Source organism: Tamandua tetradactyla, chromosome 7 (assembly GCF_023851605.1).
Source record: "Tamandua tetradactyla isolate mTamTet1 chromosome 7, mTamTet1.pri, whole genome shotgun sequence".
NCBI lineage: Eukaryota > Metazoa > Chordata > Mammalia > Pilosa > Myrmecophagidae > Tamandua > Tamandua tetradactyla.
Genome location: NC_135333.1, coordinates 46,024,630 through 46,042,587, shown reverse-complemented (window position 1 = coordinate 46,042,587; position 17,958 = coordinate 46,024,630). Strand labels below are relative to the sequence as shown.

The following is a 17,958-nucleotide window of genomic DNA, read 5'->3' as shown; positions in this document are numbered from 1 at the left end:
GCCGGGGCGGGGCCGGAGCGTGGCTGACCGAGGGCGGGGCGGGAGCTGGGCCAGGCTCGGCGGGCTCTTTTCCACCCCGCCTCGTCGCCGACATGGCAGGCTCCAGGGTCCCGCGGCAGCTCTTCCTCCAGGGTGTGGCCGCCGTCTTCATGTTCGCCTTCGTCTCCCTCTATACGCAGATCCCGGGTGAGGGGCCGCGCTCTGGGCCCGTGTCCTCCCGCCTCCCACCCGACACTCCCGCGGGAAGGGGCGGGAGTGAGGAGGCCCAGGCCTCGAAGCGTGCTGAGGGGCGGCGGGGAGGGTCCTGCTGGCCGTAGGGGCGCGGTTTCCGCGGTCCAGGGGTCCGTTTCCCGTAGGGCTCCGTGTTCTGATCTGGCGGGAGCGGGACAGAGCCCCGACGGGGTGGCAAGAGGCCATCCCGCCTGCACACGGCGGGGCCACAGGAAAGGTGGGCACTAGCCCGGAGAGGTGCTGTGGGGGCCATAGGCTGAGGGCGTCTGCGCCCTGACCGGGGCCCGAGCCCACCCTGACTTGCCTCCCGCCTCCAGGCCTGTACGGCCCTGAGGGGATCCTGCCTGCGCGGAGAACGCTGCGGCCCCAGGGCAAGGGGCGCTGGCGGCAGCTGTGGGAGGCACCGACGCTGCTGTGGGAGGCGCCGGTCCTGGGGCTGGACACCGCGCAGGGCCTGGAGCTGCTGAGCCTGGTGGGCGTGCTGCTGGGCTTGGGTGCGCTGCTGTTGCCCGCGCTGCGCCACCTGCTTGTCTACCTGCTGCTCTGGGCCGGCTACTTGTCAGCCTGCCAGGCAAGTGGGGCTGCCTCCTGCCCGCCACGGGGACCCTGGCATCCCCCAGCCCCGTTTCTGCCTTCCCGGCTCCCCACACGCTCCTCCTGCTCCTGACCGCCCCTGTCCCTTTTTCTGCAGGTGGGCCAGGTGTTTCTTTATTTCCAGTGGTGAGTGAGGGGCCAGGGGCTGCAGAGGGGGGGTGGGGGGGTGGGATGGGGGATCTCGGTGCCATGCTCTCTCCCTGCAGGGATTCCCTGCTGCTGGAGACAGGCTTCCTGGCCGTGCTTGTGGCCCCACTGAGACCGAGGCCACCCTCCAACCGCAAGCAGGTCCCAACTTCCCCCCATGAAGGTCTCCCCTTCTGGCTGGTGCGCTGGCTGCTGTTCCGCCTCATGTTCTCCTCCGGGGTGGTGAAACTGACCAGCCGCTGCCCTACGTGGTGGGGGCTCACAGGTGAGATTCTGGGCCTGGGGAGGGTGTTCTCTGTGCTCTGCCCGGTCTGATCCTGCCCCCGCCCCCGCAGCCCTCACCTACCACTATGAGACGCAGTGCCTGCCCACGCCTGCCGCCTGGCTGGCCCACTGGCTGCCCACCTGGCTGCACAGGCTCAGCGTGGTGGCCACCTTCCTCATTGAGATTGCCGTGCCGCCCCTGTTCTTCGCCCCCATCCGCCGCCTGCGCCTGGCCGCTTTCTACTCCCAGGTGGGGGCCTCAGCCACAAAGGCACAGGCAAAGGGTGGGCCTGTTGGACAGGGAGGGCTACACAGGGCAGTAAGGGGGGTTCTGTCCAAGAAGCAGGAGCCACAGAAGGCCCAGCAGTTCCAGGGGGTGGGAGGCAGATGGGCTGTGGGACAGAGAGGAGGGGCCAAGTTCTCAAGTTGCAGGTGGGAGGCTAGTCTGCAATGGAGATCAAAAGGTGGGTGGCTAGGGACAGTGGGGGATAACACTCCAGAGGATCCCAGAGATGGGGGTCCTCAGGAGAGCCTGGATGTGGGAGTCCTTGAGAGGGTCCTCAGAAAGGTTCTGGAGGTGGGGGTCCTCAGAAGCCCTGAGTATAGCCCCTTGCCCAGGTCTTGCTGCAAGTCCTGATCATCATCACTGGCAACTACAACTTCTTTAACCTGCTGACCCTGGTGCTTACCACCACCCTCTTGGATGACCGGCACCTGGCCACTGAGTCCAGCTGGGGCCACCACAAGAGGACACCTACCTGTGAGTGTCATTGTGTCCTGGAAGGCAAGCCATCCTCATCCCTCAGCCTGCCCAGGGGTCTCCTTCTTTCCAGCCCCCGTCCCCAAATGTCCTCTGCTCCAGACCCCCAACGCTGCTGACCCTCGGACCCAGGGACTTGCACCTGTAGCCCCCAGCCCCAGCTGCAGTCAGCGGTGACTGTCCTGTCCCTCAGCCTGGCCCCGGGCCCTGCTGGCTGCCTTGTCCTTGCTGGTGGAGCTGGCTGTCTACGGGCTGCTGGCCTGTGGCACCATCCACTACTTTGGTTTGGAGGTCGATTTGGCACAGCATTCCATCCACTCCAAAACCAGTAAGTGTGGAGGGCAGTGGGGGGCTGGCAGGCAGCCCTGGACCGCACTCATGCCATCCCCTTCCACAGCATTCACCTTCCACCAGTTCTCCCAGTGGCTGAAGATGGTGATGCTGCCCACCATGTGGATGGGTGCAGCTTCCCTCACCTGGGAGCTGCTGGCTGCCCTCTGGAGGTATCCAGGCTGTCCAGGGGTGGGTGGGCACTGTAGGCACCACAGACCTGACCACCCTCGGGTCCCCCCAGGTGGACACAGGTGCACGGGTGTCTGCAGAAGCTCCAGGCTGCAGTCCAGTTGTGCATCTTCGGCACTGCCACGGTGGCCTTATTCACAGCCAGCCTGGTGGGTCACCCTGGGGCATGGGCGGGAGGTGTGGAGGGCCTCGCTGAGCCTCTGCCCCTGCTGCAGGTGCCATACTCCTACATGGAGCCGGGGACCCATGGGCGCCTCTGGACGGGTGCCCACCGCCTGTTTGGCGCCGTGGAGCATCTGCAGCTGGCTAATTCCTACGGCCTCTTCCGTCGGATGACTGGCCTGGGCGGGCGGCCCGAGGTGGTGCTGGAGGGCAGCTATGATGGCAGCCACTGGACGGTGAGCTCTCCCAGTCCAGCCCCAGCCCCACCCCCTCGCAGGCTACACGATGGGCAGAACAGGGAGCTGACCTCTGCTGATTGCGGCCCTGTCTGGCAGGAGATTGAGTTCATGTACAAGCCAGGAAATGTGAGCCGGCCACCACCACTCGTGGTCCCCCACCAGCCACGCCTCGACTGGCAGATGTGGTTCGCAGCCCTGGGGCCGCATACGCACAGCCCCTGGTTCACAAGCCTTGTCCTCCGCCTGCTGCAGGGCAAGGAGCCAGGTGAGGCTGGGTCACAGGGAGGGGGCTGGGACCAGCAGAACCAGTACCAGGACGGGCCAGGCAGTGCTGAAGGCCCCCTACCCCACAGTGATCCGCCTCCTGCAGAACGATCCGGTCAGGTACCCCTTCTATGAGCAGCCACCTACCTACATCCGGGCCCAGCGCTACAAGTACTGGTTCTCGCAGCCAGGGGAGCCGGGGTAAGGCGGGGCACAGGGTGGGGTGCTGGGGCCTGGTCTGGGCCGACCAGGCTGACCGCTGCTCCTGCTATAGCCGTTGGTGGCGCCGCCAGTGGGTGGAGGAGTTCTTCCCACCCGTGTCTCTGGGGGACCCGACGCTGGAGTTGCTGCTCAGGCAGTTCGGGCTTGAGGTAGGAGATGATGGCGGGGGGGAGGTGGTGGGGCCACCCCATGGACTGTCCTCTCTCCTGCCCACAGGACAAGAGCCCAGCCCGGCCCCGCGGCTCCAGCGGCATGCTGCCCCAGTCCTTACTCTGGGTACGGGCACAGCTGGCTGCTCTGGAGGCACCCACCCTGCTCTGGGGGCTCCTGGGGGCCGCCGTCGCCGTCAGGGTGCTGCCAGCCCTTTTGGGCCCCAGGAAGGGCAAGCCAGCTGCCCCAGTGCTGGAAGGCAGCAGCAGCAGCAGTGCCCAAGCCTCCCACCGGAGGAAGTAACCAGGGTCCATCAGCACAGCTCCAGCCCCTGGCCAGGCCCCAGCCGCGAGTGCCTTCCCCACTGGCCATGCAGGCAAGGCCCAGGTGCCATGCAGGCTCACGGGGACAGGCAGGGCTGCCAGCTGCACAAGGAGCCCCGCGTCCCCTTGCCCTCCACACTCCTCCACATGGCTGACATGGCCAGTGGCTCAGGACATGTCCGGGATGGGCACACCCCTTCCTGGGACAGTGTCTGGCAGTGGAGGCCCTACCCGCTGGCCAGCTCCACCCAGCCCCTCTTGGCAGGATGTACGAGGCCAACTTGCTGGGGACAAGGTGGAGAAGAGGGGCCGGGATGCCCAGATCACTGCAGGCCGTGTGCACCCCCACAGGCTGCCTGGACCATGAACAAATAAAATCATTCTCTGCTTTGCCATGTGTGCCTGGGTCTCCTCCCTGGGGGGGCACACAGGCCCAAGTGCTTCCCTGCTGGCCACCAGCCTGGCCTCTGCAGGGGTGCATCCAGGCCATAAGTCAGTGGTTTTTAGGGTATTCAGAATTGGGCACCTGTCCCCATGGTCAGCCAGAGAGCACATTCACCACACAGGAGAAAACCCTGCACCCTTCAGCGCTCACCCTCCAGTCTCGGCTCTGGACACCAACTCATCCACCATTCATTCGGCCTTTTGGATTTGTCAGACATTTCATGAAAACAGAATCATGTAGGGGGGTTACAGGAATACAGCAGAGTGGGGAGCTACAGAAATCAGTACCTGTATGTGAACAACTGTTAACAAGCAGAATCTGAGTCAACTCTAGAAACTAGAATCTAGTAGACCCCTGTATAGCATCCAGGGAAGAGCAGGAGGAATAGGCTAAGTTGCAGTAAATACTGGTGAATTTCCCTCTCCCTGCAACAGCGACCATCCCCCATCCCCTAATATCATGGCAGGCAGTGGTGGAGTCTCAACCTGATGCAGCGTGCTGGTGCCAGGGTGGGATGTAATGGCTTCCCTCCCCAGGATCCAGGGCTGTGTGGACTGATTGCGGATCATACTTCTAATCAACTCCTTCAGGGTGCTGGGCCCAGTTCTCAGGGCAGCTGTTGTTCCAGCCTGGGCTGGGCAGAAGGGCAGAGGTGCCTTAAAGACAGTGCCCTTCCTCAAAACTATGGAAAACAGTCAGAGGGCTGTATTTACTGGGCAAATGCAGAATCAAGAAAACATAGCTTCAGATAACCAGAGTAGAAGCTCCCGGCAACCTGGCTGGCTCTGTCCTCAGCCCTTCTCCAGGGCAGGGTGGCCTGGGAGACTCTTCTCCTATGTGCCCCCTCCCAGAATTCTCCTTCCAGGCAAAAGTAAATTAGGATAACAAATACCCTGCAAGAAAGAATTGAGTTGGGTGGCCAGGGGCAAAGGCTGAGCTGCTTTAAGTCCTGCAGGGAGGACCTGGCGGAAGGGGCAGGCCTGCTTCCTGGGGAATTGAAGGAGCATTCAAGCTCCTATAGATAGGAAACTCCCAAGGCCACTAACAAGCACAAGCCCAGGATAAGACTCAGGCCTAGTAAAAACAGGAGGTCCCTGCACTCTTGATTCCTGTTGATACGAGGGTTGAAGCTGAAGGTGAGCACAGGTGCCTGCAAGGCCAATTTGCAAAGGCTGTGAAGGCTGTGTTCTAAATTCATTTGGTTTTGTTACCTTTGACACTCTAAAAAATCTCTGTCCTTCCACTAGCTGAATACAAACTCAAGAAAAAGACATCTTAGGGAATAAATGCCAGAGGTGACATTAAAATGTTGAAATGTACAGTGTGCAACAAAAGATGATGGGACATACAAAGAAACAGGAATGACAGCCCATCCAGAGGAAGAGGATGACAACCCAGGAAACATCAGCATACACACCTAGGCAAAGACTTCTAAAAGTGATGAGGAGGGTTTCCCCAGCAGATGGGATCTAGGAGAAGAATCAGCAAACGCAAGACAATTGAAATGGGTCAGGTTGAGGAACATAAAGATAAGAGAATTAGAGAAAAGTAGCCTAAGAGACCTGTGGGCACATCAAGTTCACCGTATGTGCAATGGGGGAATCCTAGAGGAGGAGGAGGAGGGAAAGGAGCAGAGGCACAGCCAAAGAAATAATGACAGGAAACTTCCCCAGGCTGCCTGAAGACAGCAATATGCTCATCCAGGAAGCCCACTGAATACCAAATAGGATAAACTTGAAAGGAAATATGCCCAGATACATGTGGGTCAAACTGTCAAGGGATAAGGACAAGGAAAGAGATCCAAAACCTGCAAGAGAAAAACAACATGTAATGTACAAGGGAGTCCAACTAGACTGAATTCTGATTTCTCATCAGAAACCACAGAAGCAAGAAGGCAGTTGGTTGAAATACTTCAAGTGCTGAAAGAAAACAACTGCCAGCCAAGAATTTTATATCTGGCAAGACTGTCTTTCAAAAATGAGGGAGATGGGAGAGACTCCCAGGGATGAATGCAGACCTGGCACCATGGGATCAACAATTCCATCCTGACCAAATGGAGGAAAAGAAGTGTAATTAATAAAATATCAGTGGCAAAGAGAGTTCAAATAGAGTCGAGAGGCTACTCTGGAGGTTGCTCTTACGCAAGCCTCAGGTAGACCTTGCTACATATCATAATCTGCTAACCCCTAACCAGGACCATTCCAGCCAATCCTAAAGAAAACCTAGGGCAATTTTTAAGATTGCACAAGAGTTCCGGGCCCTAGAGTAACTTTTCAGAAACCTACAAACTCCAGATGGGTCCCTGGTTCAGATAAGTCCTGAAACCTAGTCCAACCTCTCCAGAACATCAGATAGTTCCATCTCCCTACCCCATATAAGTAACAGACCCTTCCAATATCAAAAATTTACACTCGCCATAGCCGAAGCAAGCCCAATGAGAAGTATGGAAAGATCAAAGGTGATGGAATTATACAACAAATGAATATGAATGCTGAATCATTAAATTGATACCTCTTTTAGTCTCCAGTGTTTTAGAGCAACTAGAAGTAAAACCCTAAAATTGTGAAATTATAACTCATGTCAAAGTCTGAAATATGTTCTACAACTAATTGTGGTGCTGCACTTGGAAATTTATACTTTTTTTGTATATATGTTGTTGTTCACACACGCACAAAACAGAGGTCAATTGTGATGATAAAAAAGTATTTAAGGGAAAACCAAGGCCAAGATGGTGGCTTAGCAAGGCGCGTGATTTACTTCGTCCTCCAGAACAGCAACTAAATAACCAGGAACAGTACAGAACAGCCGCTGGGGCCACGTCAGTGACCAGACACACAGCGTACCCCAGTCTAGACAAGTTGGACTGGCTGCAAGCACCACCCCGCTTAACTGTGAGTTCCCCAAGCTGCAATGGCCAGCACCCCTCCCCCCCCAGGCTGCTTCCCAGAGGGAAGAGGAAAGGGACTTTACCAGCAGCAGGGACCGAGCACAATCAAATGCCAATTGTGGATTTAATTAACAAATTCTGACAACTAAAAATAGCTCCCCAGCTCACATGAACCTGGTCAAGGTGGAGGTCACTGGTTTTTGCCCCAGGACCAAGGGGGACAGGGCTGACGGAAAAAGAAACAGAAGTTTTTGTGGCTGTGTTTCTACAAAGGCTTGACTGCCTTTGGATACAGTGCAGGGCTTCTCAGGCTGCAACTGCCCCAGGTATAGGCAGAAACAAGCTTGTTTGAGGGCTTGTCTGGAGCCTGTGCCTTCCCCAGGGCAGGGATGAGGCCCAACTCAGGTGGAATCCCTCCCTCAAGGAATTCAGACACCAGGGCTTGGTCATTTGAAGCCATTAAAACCAGCCTACAACCTCTCCTCCGTCTCCACCACACCCTCAGCAGGAAGAGTCTGCCAAAGTAAAAGGTACCACATCATCTTATGCTGGTGGGACCTGCAGGCAGAAAAGTGTCACATACTGGGCAGGATAGGACAAACAGAGTCTAGAGACTTAACAGGAAAGTCTTTCAACCTTCTGGGTCTCACTGTCAGAGAAAACTGATGCAGGTGACTCTTTCCTCCTGACAGGAGGCCAGTTTTCTCTGGGAAAATCCGGCTGGGGTCTATAATACCTAAGTAGACCCTCCTAAGGGTGGGAAGGAAAAGGCACCATACAGGCAGGGCAAGAAATAAGAAAACAAGAACAGAAAAATTCTCCTCTGTTAAGCAAAATCTAAGCTACTGGTCCAGAAAAAGCTGAACTGAATGTCAAAGAACAGACAGACAAATTTATCCAGCAAGAAAACCCTATGTAAAAGAAGTGAAAACAATCTCCAGATAAGCTAATTAAGGTAATTAAATGCCTAGACACCAGTAAAAAATAACAAATCACACTAGGAAAATTGAAGATATGGCCCAGTCAAAGGAACAAACCAACAATTCAAATAGATACAAGAGTTGAAACAACTAATTCAGAATATATGAAAAGACATGGAAAACCTCATCAAAAATCAAATCAATGAATTAAGGGAGGATATAAAGAAGGCAAGGAATAAACAAAAAGAAGAAATTGAAAATCTGAAAAAACAAATCACAGAACTTATGGGAATGAAAGACACAGTAGAATAAATCAAAAAAACAATGGAAACTACAATGTTAGATTTCAAGAGGCAGAAGACAGGATTAGTGAACTGGAGGGTGGAACATCTGAAATCCGACAACCAAAAGAAAATATAGGGAAAAGAATGAAAAAATGTGAGCAGGGACTCAGGGAATTGAATGACAATATGAAGTGCATGAATATACATGTTGTGGGTGTCCCAGAAGGAGAAGAGAAGGGAAAAGGAGGAGAAAAACTAATGGAGAAGATTACGACTGAAAATTCCCCAACTCTTAGGAAAGACTTAAAATTACAGATCCAAGAAGTATAGCATACCCCAAAGAGAATAGATCCAAATAGACATACTCCAAGACACTTACTAATCAGAATGTCAGAGGTCAAAGAGAAAGAGAGAATCTTGAATGCAGCAAGAGAAAAGCAATCCACCACATACAAGGCAAGGCCAATAAGACTATGCATAGATTTCTCAGCAGAAACCACGGAGGCGAGAAGATAGTGGGATGATATATTTAAATTACTAAAAGAGAAAAACTGACAACCAAGAATTCTATATCCAGCAAAACTGTCCTTCAAAAATGAGGGAGAAATTAAAACATTTTCAGACAAAAGAATCACTGAGACAGTTTGTGACCAAGAGACCAGTTCTGCACAAAAAGGGAATCACTACAGACAGATATGAACAGACAGAAGAGAGAGGTGTGCAGAAGAGTGTAAAAATGAAGAATATGACTAAAGGTCATATTCATAAAAAAAAGGAAAATTAGATATGACATACAAAATCCAAAAGGCAAAATGGTAGAAGAAAGTACTACCCGTACAGTAGTTACACTAAATGTTAATGGATTAAACTTCCCAATCAAAAGACACAGACTGGCAGAATGGATTTAAAAAGAGGACCCATCTATATGCTGCCTATAGGAAACACATCTTAGACCCAAGGGTAAACATAGGATGAAAGTAAAAGGTAAGGAAAAGATATTTCATGCAAATAACAATCAGAAAAGAGCAGGAGTAGCTATACTAATAGCCAACAAAATTAGACTTCAAATGTAAAACAATTAAAAGAGACAAAGAAGGAAACTATGTATTAATAAAAGGAACAATTCAGTTAGAAGACATAACAATCATAAATATTTATGCACCAAACCAGAATGCTCAAAAATACATGTAGTAAACACTGAAAAGAGAAATAGACACATCTACCGTAATTGTTGGAGACTTCGTTACCACACTCTCATCAATGGACAGAACATCTAGACAGAGGATCAATAAAGAAACAGAGAATTTGAATAATACAATAAATGAGCTAGACTTAACAGACATATATAAAACATTACACCCCACAACAGCAGGATACACCTTTTTCTCAAGTGCTCATGGATCATTCTCAAGGATAGACCATATGCTGGGTCACAAAGCAAGTCTCAATAAACTTAAAAAGATTGAAATCATACCAAACACTTTCTCAGATCATAAAAGAATGAAGGTGGAAATCAATAATAGGAAGAGTGCCAGAAAATTCACAAATATGTGGAGGCTCAACAATACACTCTTAACCAGTGGGTCAAGGAAGAAATCACAAGAGAAATCAGTAAATATCTCGAGGAAAATGAAAATGAAAACACAATGGATCACAACTTCTGGGATGCAGCAAAGGCAGTGCTAAGAGGGAAATTTATTGCCCCAAATGCCTATATCAAAACAGAAGAATGGGCAAAAATCAAAGAATTAACTGTCCATTTGGAAGAAGTGGAGAAAGAAGAGGAAACTAACACCAAAGCAAGCAAAAGGAAAGAAATAATGAAGATGAGAGCAGAAATAAATGGAATTGAGAACATGAAAACAATTGAGAAAAATCAACAAAACCAGAAACTGGTTTGATGAGAAAATCAATAAGATGGATGGACCATTAGCGAGGTTGACAAAAAGAAGAAAAGAGAGGATGTAAATAAATAAGATCAGAAATGGAAGAGGAGACATAACAACTGATCAACAGAAATAGAGGAAGTAATGACAGGATACTATGAATAATTTTATGCTAAAAAATACAACAATGTAGATGAAATGGACAACTTTTTAGAAATGTATGAACAACCAACTTGGGCTTGAGAAGAAATAGATGACCTCAACAAACCAATCACAAGTAAAGAAATTGAATCAGTCATTAGGAAGCTCCCCAAAAAGAAAAGTTCAGGACCAGATGGCTTCACATGTCAATTCTACCAAACATTCAAGAAAGAATTAGTACCAATTCAGCTCAAACTCTTCAAAGAAGTTGAAGAGGAGGGAAAGCTACCTAACTCATCCTACGAACCCAACATCACCCTCATACCAAAGCCAGACAAAGATATTACACAAAAAGAAAACTACAGACCAATCTCTCTAATGAATATAGATGCAAAAATCCTCGACAAAATTCTAGCAAATCGAATCCAGCAACGCATTAAAAGAATTATACATCATGACCAAGTAGGATTCATCCCAGGTATGCAAGGATACTTCAACATAAGAAAATAAATTAATGTAATACACCACATCAACATATCAAAACAGAAAAACTACATGATCATCTTGATTGATTCAGAAAAGGCATTTGACAAAATTCAACATCCTCTTCTGTTGAAAACACTGCAAAGGATAGGAATAGAAGGGAACTTCCTCAAAATGATAAAGGAAATACATGAAAAACCCACAGCTAACACCATCATTCTCAATGGGGAAAAACGGAAAACTTTCCCCCTAAGATCAGGAATAAGACAAGGATGTCCACTATCACCACTGTTATTCAACATTGTGTTGGAAGTTCTAGTCAGAGCAATTAGACAAGAAAAAGAAATACAAGGCATCAAAATTGTAAAGGAAGAAGTAAAACTTTCACTGCTTGCAGATGAAATGATACTATATGTTGAAAACCCTGAAAAATCCACAGCAAAACTACTAGAGCTAATAAATGAGTACAGCAAAGTGGCAGGATACAAGATCAACACTCAAAAATCTGTAGTGTTTCTATACACTAGTAATGCGCAATCTGAGGGGGAAATCAAGAAAAGAATTCCATTTATAATTGCAACCAAAAGAATAAAATATTTAAGAATAAATTTAATTAAAGAGACAAAAGACATATACAAAGAAAACTACAAGAAATTGTTAAAAGAAATCACAGAAGACCTAAATAGATGGAAGGGCATACCATGTTCATGGATTGGAAGACTAAATAGAGTTAAGATGTCAATTCCATCTAAGTTGATTTACAGATTCAATGCAAAACCAATTAAAACACCAAAAATTTACTTTTCAGAAATAGAAAAACGAATAACCAAATTTATCTGGAAGGGCAAGTTGCCCTGAATAGCTAAAAGTATCTTGAGTTAGAAAAATAAAATCAGAGATCTCACGCTACCTGAGTTTAAGATGTATTATGAAGCTACAGTGGTCAAAATAGCATGGTACTGGCATAAAGATAGATATATTGACCAATGGAATCGAATAGAATGTTCAGATATAGACCATCTCATCTGTGGACAATAGATCTTTGATAAGGCAGTCAAGCCGAATCACCTGGGACAGAACAGTCTCTTCAATAAAATGGTGCCTAGAGAACTGGATATCCATATGCAAAAGAATGAAAGAGGATTCATATCTCACACACTATACAAAAATTAACTAAAAATGGATCAAAGACCTAAACATTAGATCTAAGACCATAAAAACTGTGAGAAGAAAATGTAGGGAAATAGCCTATAAATCCTATACTTGGAGGTGGTTTTCTAGACCTTACACCCAAAGCAAGAGCAATGAAGAAAGAAAGAAAGAAAGGGGAACTCCTCAAAATTAAACACTTTTGTGTATCAAGGAACTTCGTCAAGAAAGTAAAAAGACAGCCTACACAATGGGAAACAATATTTGGAAATGACACATCAGATAAAGTTCTAGTATCCAAAATTTACAAAGAGATTGTTCAACTCAACAACAAAAAGGCAGCCAACCCAGTTACAAAATGGGAAAAAGACTTGAACAGACACTTCTCAGAAGAGGAAATACAAGTGGCCAAAAGGCACATGAAGAGATGCTCAACTTCCCTGGCTATTAGAGAATTGCAAATCAAAACCACAATGAGATATCATCTCACACCCACCAGAATGGCCATTATCAATAAAACAGAAAACAACAAGTGCTGGAGAGGATGTGGAGAAAGAGGCACACTTATCCACTGTTGGTGGGAATGTCAAATGGCACAACCACTGTGGAAGACAGTTTGGCGGTTCCTCAAAAAGCTAAATAGAGAATTGCCATATGACCCGGCAATACCATTGCTAGGTATCTACTCAGAGGACATGAGGGCAAAGACAGAAACAGACATTTGCACACCAATGTTTATAGCAGCATTATGTACAATTCCAAAGAGATGGAAATAGCCAAAATATCCATCAACAGATGAGTGGCTAAAGAAACTGTGGTATATACATACAATGGAATATTATGCAGCTGTAAGACAGAATAAAGTTATAAAGCATGGAACAACATGGATGGATCTTAAGGACATTATGCTGAGTGAGATTAGCCAGAAACAAAAGCACAAATACCATATGGTCTCACTGATATGAACTGACATTAGTGAATAAACTGAGAATTTTGTTGGTAACAGAGACCATCAAGAGATAGAAATAGGGTAAGATATTGGGTAATTGGAGCTGAAGGGATACAGCTTGTGCAACAGGAGTGAATGTAAAAACTCAGAAATGGATAGCACAATACTACCTAACTGTAATACAATTATGTTAAAACACTGAATGAAGCTGAATGTGAGAATGATAGAAGGAGGAGGGTTAGGGGCACAAATGAAATCAGAAAGAAAGATAGAGGATAAAGACTGAGATGGTATAATCTAGGAATGCCTAGAGTGTATAATGATAGTGACCAAATGTACAAAATTTAAAAATGTTTTTGCATGAGGAAGAACAAAGAAATGTCATTAGTCAAGGGTATTGAAAATAGATGGTGATTAGTATTTTAAAATTTCAACTTATGCATGAGACTAAAGCAAAAAAATATTTATTTGGTACAAAATTTATATTTGACTAGTGCATTTCCTAATATAACTTATGTAGACAGCTTAATTGAACACCATAAGTACATGGAACCTTGAGTAGGACATGAGATTTTGTGGGTTTGTCCAGAGTGATGCCCTGATAAATCCCAGAGTGATTTGAACAGTGACTAAAAAAGTATTTGCAAAGTCCCCTTCTGGGAATGGTGAGAAACGGGGGAAATTCAACTTCCCCAAGTTGAATTCTTGATATTCTCGCAAGCAGTGTGGACAATCAAAGTTATAGGCTAAGTCCCCAGTCTTGGGGTTTGTTCTTATGAAACTTAACCCACAAAGGATAGGTCAAGGCTACTTAAAATTTAGGCCTAAGAGTCACCCCCAAGAGAGCCTCTTTTGTTTCTCAGATGTGGCCTCTCTCTCCAGCCAACAGAGCAGGCAAACTCACCACCCTCCCCCTGTCTACATGGGACATGACTCCCAGGGGTGTGAACCTTCCTGGCAACTTGGGACAGAAATCCTAGAATAAGCTGAGACTCAGCATCAAGGAATTGAGAAAAACCCTAGAATGAGCTGAGACTCAGCATAAAGGGATAGAGAAAACCTTCTCAGCCAAAAGGGGGAAGAGTGAAATGAGTCAAAGTGTCAATGGCTGAGAGATTCCAAACAGAGTCAAGAGGTTATCCTGGAGGTTATTCTTATACATTAAGTAGATATCACCTTGTTATTCAGGATGTAATGGAGATGCTGGAGGAAACTGCCTGAAAATGTAGAGCTGTGTTCCAGTAGCCATGTTTCTTGACAATGATTGAATAATGATATAGCTTTCACAATGTGACTGTGTGATTGTGAAAACCTTGTGTCTGATGCTCCTTTTATCTACCTTATCAACAGACAAGTAGAATATATGGAATAAAAATAAACAATAGGGGGAACAAATGTTAAAATAAATTTAATTTGAAATGCTAGCAATCAATGAAAGGGAGGGGTAAGTGGTATGGTATGTATGAATTTTTTTCTGTTTTCTTTTTATTTCTTTTTCTGAATAGACACAAATGTTCCAAAAAATTATCATGATGATGAATATGCAACTATGGGTTGATATTGAAAATAGATGGTGATTAGTATTTTAAAATTTCAACTTATACGTGAGACTAAAGCAAAAAAGTATTTATTTGGTACAAAATTTATATTTGACTAGTGCATTTCCTAATATAACTTATATATATAGAATGGAATGATCAAAAGTTAAGAATGTTTACGTTTGTTTGGTGTTTTTTGGTATTTTTTTTAATTTAAAAATTAAAAAAAAAGCAGCAAGAAAAAAAAAGTATCTAAGCCCTCTAGCCTCCTATATTCTGGAGCAGCTAGAAGGAAAAATGCGAGGATTATATGGTAGCTCATGACAAAGTCTGGAATCTATCCTGTAACAACTTTTTGAAGAGTGCTTTGGAAACTATGGCTTTTTTATTTATTTTCTTTGTATATATGTTATACTGTACTATAAAAAATGTTTTTAGAAAAATGATGGAAACATGAAAGTGGAAGCACCCTGAGTCCCTGCCACAGTCACTGCCAGAGTGTTGGGAACCCCTGATATCCCAGAAGCACCATTACAAAATTAGACCCTTAAGATTTGGTGAAATCACAGGGCTGGGAAAATGTTTAAATCAGCGATTCAACAAACATTTTTATCTCAGGAGCCCTTTATGCTCTTAAAAATTACCAAATGAGGACAGATAGGACTTCCGGAGAAGATGGCGGCTTAGTAAGACGCGCGGGTCTTAGTTCCTCCTCCAGAACAGCAACTAAAGAAACAGAAACAATATGAAACAGCTCCCGGAGCCACGACAGAGACCAAAAAGACAGTGTACCCCATTCTGGAATGGGTGAACGGGCAGGGAGAATCCGCTGCGGTGAGATACCCGAGGGGCGCGCGTTTTCCCAGCCGGGGCGGCTGGCGACTGGGGTCCCCTCCACGCACGTGGCTCCCTGGTCTGACTGGGAACATTGGATAGTGGGGCCCTCCCGCCACGCTTGGCGTCTCGGGCCAGCTGGGCAATTTGGACCGGCACTCCCCCAAGCCGCAGTGGCGGGCGACCCCCCCTCCATGCGCGGTTTCCCGGGCCGACTGCGATATTTGGATTGGCAAGTTAAAGGAGCCACAGCATCTTTTACTGGTGGGACCCGCAGACAGACGAGCACCACGAGCGCCACCTACTGGGAAGGAAAAGAAAAACAGAGCCCAGAGATTTCACAGAAAAACCTTTCAACCAGCCAGGTCCCACACCCAGGGAAATCTGATCAAATGCCCAGACACCAGCAGAAAATAATGGATGACGCTCGGAAAATTGAAGATATGGCCCAGTCAAAGGAACAAACCAATAGTTCAAATGAGATACAGGAGCTGAGACAACTAATGCTGAATATACGAACAGAAATGGAAAAACTCTTCAAAAACCAAATCAATAAATTGAGGGAGGACATGAAGAAGACATGGGCTGAACAAAAAGAAGAAATAGAAAATCTGAAAAAAAAAATCACAGAACTTATGGGAGTGAAGGACAAAGAAGAAAAAATGGAAAAAACAATGGATACCTACAATGGTAGATCTAAAGAGACAGAAGCTACAATTAGTGAACTGGAGGATGGAACATCTGAATTCCAAAAAGAAACAGAAACTATAGGGAAAAGAATGGAAAAACTTGAGCAGGGGATCAGGGAACTGAATGACAATATGAAGCGCACAAATATACGTGTTGTGGGTGTCCCAGAAGGAGAAGAGAAGGGAAAAGGAGGAGAAAAACTAATGGAAGAAATTATCACTGAAAATTTCCCAACTCTTATGAAAGACCTAAAATTACAGATCCAAGAAGTGCAGCGCACCCCAAAGAGATTAGACCCAAACAGGCATTCTCCAAGACACTTACTAGTTAGAATGTCAGAGGTCAAAGAGAAAGAGAGGATCTTGAAAGCAGCAAGAGAAAAACAATCCATCACATACAAGGGAAACCCAATAAGACTATGTGTAGATTTCTCAGCAGAAACCATGGAAGCTAGAAGACAGTGGGATGATATATTTAAGTTACTAAAAGAGAAAAACTGCCAACCAAGACTCCTATATCCAGCAAAATTGTCCTTCAAAAATGAGGGAGAAATTAAAACATTCTCAGAGAAAAAGTCACTGAGAGAATTTGTGACCAAGAGACCAGCTCTGCAAGAAATACTAAAGGGAGCACTAGAGTCAGATACGAAAAGACAGAAGAGAGAGGTATGGAGTAAAGTGTAGAAAGAAGGAAAATCAGATATGATATATATAATACAAAAGCCAAAATGGTAGAGGAAAATATTATCCAAACAGTAATAACACTAAAAGTTAATGGACTGAATTTCCCAATCAAAAGACATAGAATGGCAGAATGGATTATGACCCAGCAATACCACTGCTAGGTATCTACTCAAAGGACTTAAGGGCAAAGACACAGATGGACATCTGCACACCAGTGTTTATAGCAGCATTATCTACAATTGCAAAGAGATGGAAACAGCCAAAATGTCCATCAACAGATGAACGGCTAAACAAACTGTGGCGTATACCTACGATGGAATATTATGCAGCTTTAAGACAGACTAAACCTATGAAGCATGTAATAACATGGATGGACCTAGAGAACATTATGCTGAGTGAGTCTAGCCAAAAACTAAAGGACAAATACTGTATGGTCCCACTGATGTGAACCGACATTCGAGAATCAGCTTGTAATATATCATTGGTAACAGAGACCAGCAGGAGTTAGAAACAGGGTAAGATAATGGGTAATTGGAGCTGAAGGGATACAGACTGTGCAACAGGACTAGATACAAAAACTCAAAAATGGACAGCACAATAATACCTAAGTGTAATGTAACTATGTTGGAACACTGAATGAAGCTGCACCTGAAATACAGTTTTTTGTTTGTTTATTTGTTTGTATCTTTTGTTTTTGTTTTTTTCTTTTTCCTTTTTTATATATATATTTTTATTAGTATTATTATTTTAATTCTCTTCTCTATATTAACGTTCTATATCTTTTTCTGCTGTTTTGCTAGTTCTTTTCCTAAATCGATACAAATGTACTAAGAAATGATGATCATACATCTATGTGATGATACTAAGAATTACTGAGTGCATGTGTAGAATGGAATGATTTCTAAATGTTGTGTTAATTTCTTTTCTTTTTTTGATTAATAAAAAAAAATTAAAAAAAAAAAGAAAAAAAATTACCAAATGAGAACGGGGAGAAATGCAACTTCCCCAAGTTGAATTCTTGATATTCTCACAAGCAGTGTGGACAACCAAAGCTATAGGCTGAGTCCCAGTCTTGGAGTTTGTTCATATGAAACTTAACCCCACAAAGGATAGGTTAAGGCTACTTAAAATTTAGGCCTAAGAGTCACCCCCAAGAAAACCTCTTTTGTTGCTCAGATGTGGCCTCTCTCT

General features: G+C 46.0%; 1 protein-coding gene across 1 annotated transcript; it reads left to right on the top strand.

Annotated features, from left to right (window-relative positions):
• Positions 1 to 8: 8 nt before the first annotated feature.
• On the top strand, positions 9 to 4,269 carry LMF2 (lipase maturation factor 2). Its single transcript, XM_077169296.1, has 14 exons — positions 9 to 186; positions 549 to 802; positions 923 to 951; positions 1,032 to 1,237; positions 1,308 to 1,486; positions 1,855 to 1,996; positions 2,190 to 2,324; positions 2,394 to 2,499; positions 2,571 to 2,667; positions 2,734 to 2,916; positions 3,016 to 3,184; positions 3,273 to 3,384; positions 3,458 to 3,554; positions 3,622 to 4,269. Exons 1-14 carry the CDS (start codon positions 93 to 95, stop codon positions 3,856 to 3,858), a joined length of 2,040 nt encoding a protein of 679 aa, XP_077025411.1. The 5' UTR covers positions 9 to 92; the 3' UTR covers positions 3,859 to 4,269.
• The last annotated feature ends 13,689 nt before the right edge of the window (positions 4,270 to 17,958 follow it).

Bases quoted from the DNA above. Each gene is read 5' to 3' on its own strand.
- LMF2 (XM_077169296.1), top strand. From the start codon at position 93: ATGGCAGGCTCCAGGGTCCCGCGGCAGCTCTTCCTCCAGGGTGTGGCC. The intron at 1,997-2,189 runs GTGAGTGTCATT...CCTGTCCCTCAG, and splicing joins CCACAAGAGGACACCTACCT to CCTGGCCCCGGGCCCTGCTG. The intron at 3,185-3,272 runs GTGAGGCTGGGT...CCTACCCCACAG, and splicing joins GCTGCAGGGCAAGGAGCCAG to TGATCCGCCTCCTGCAGAAC.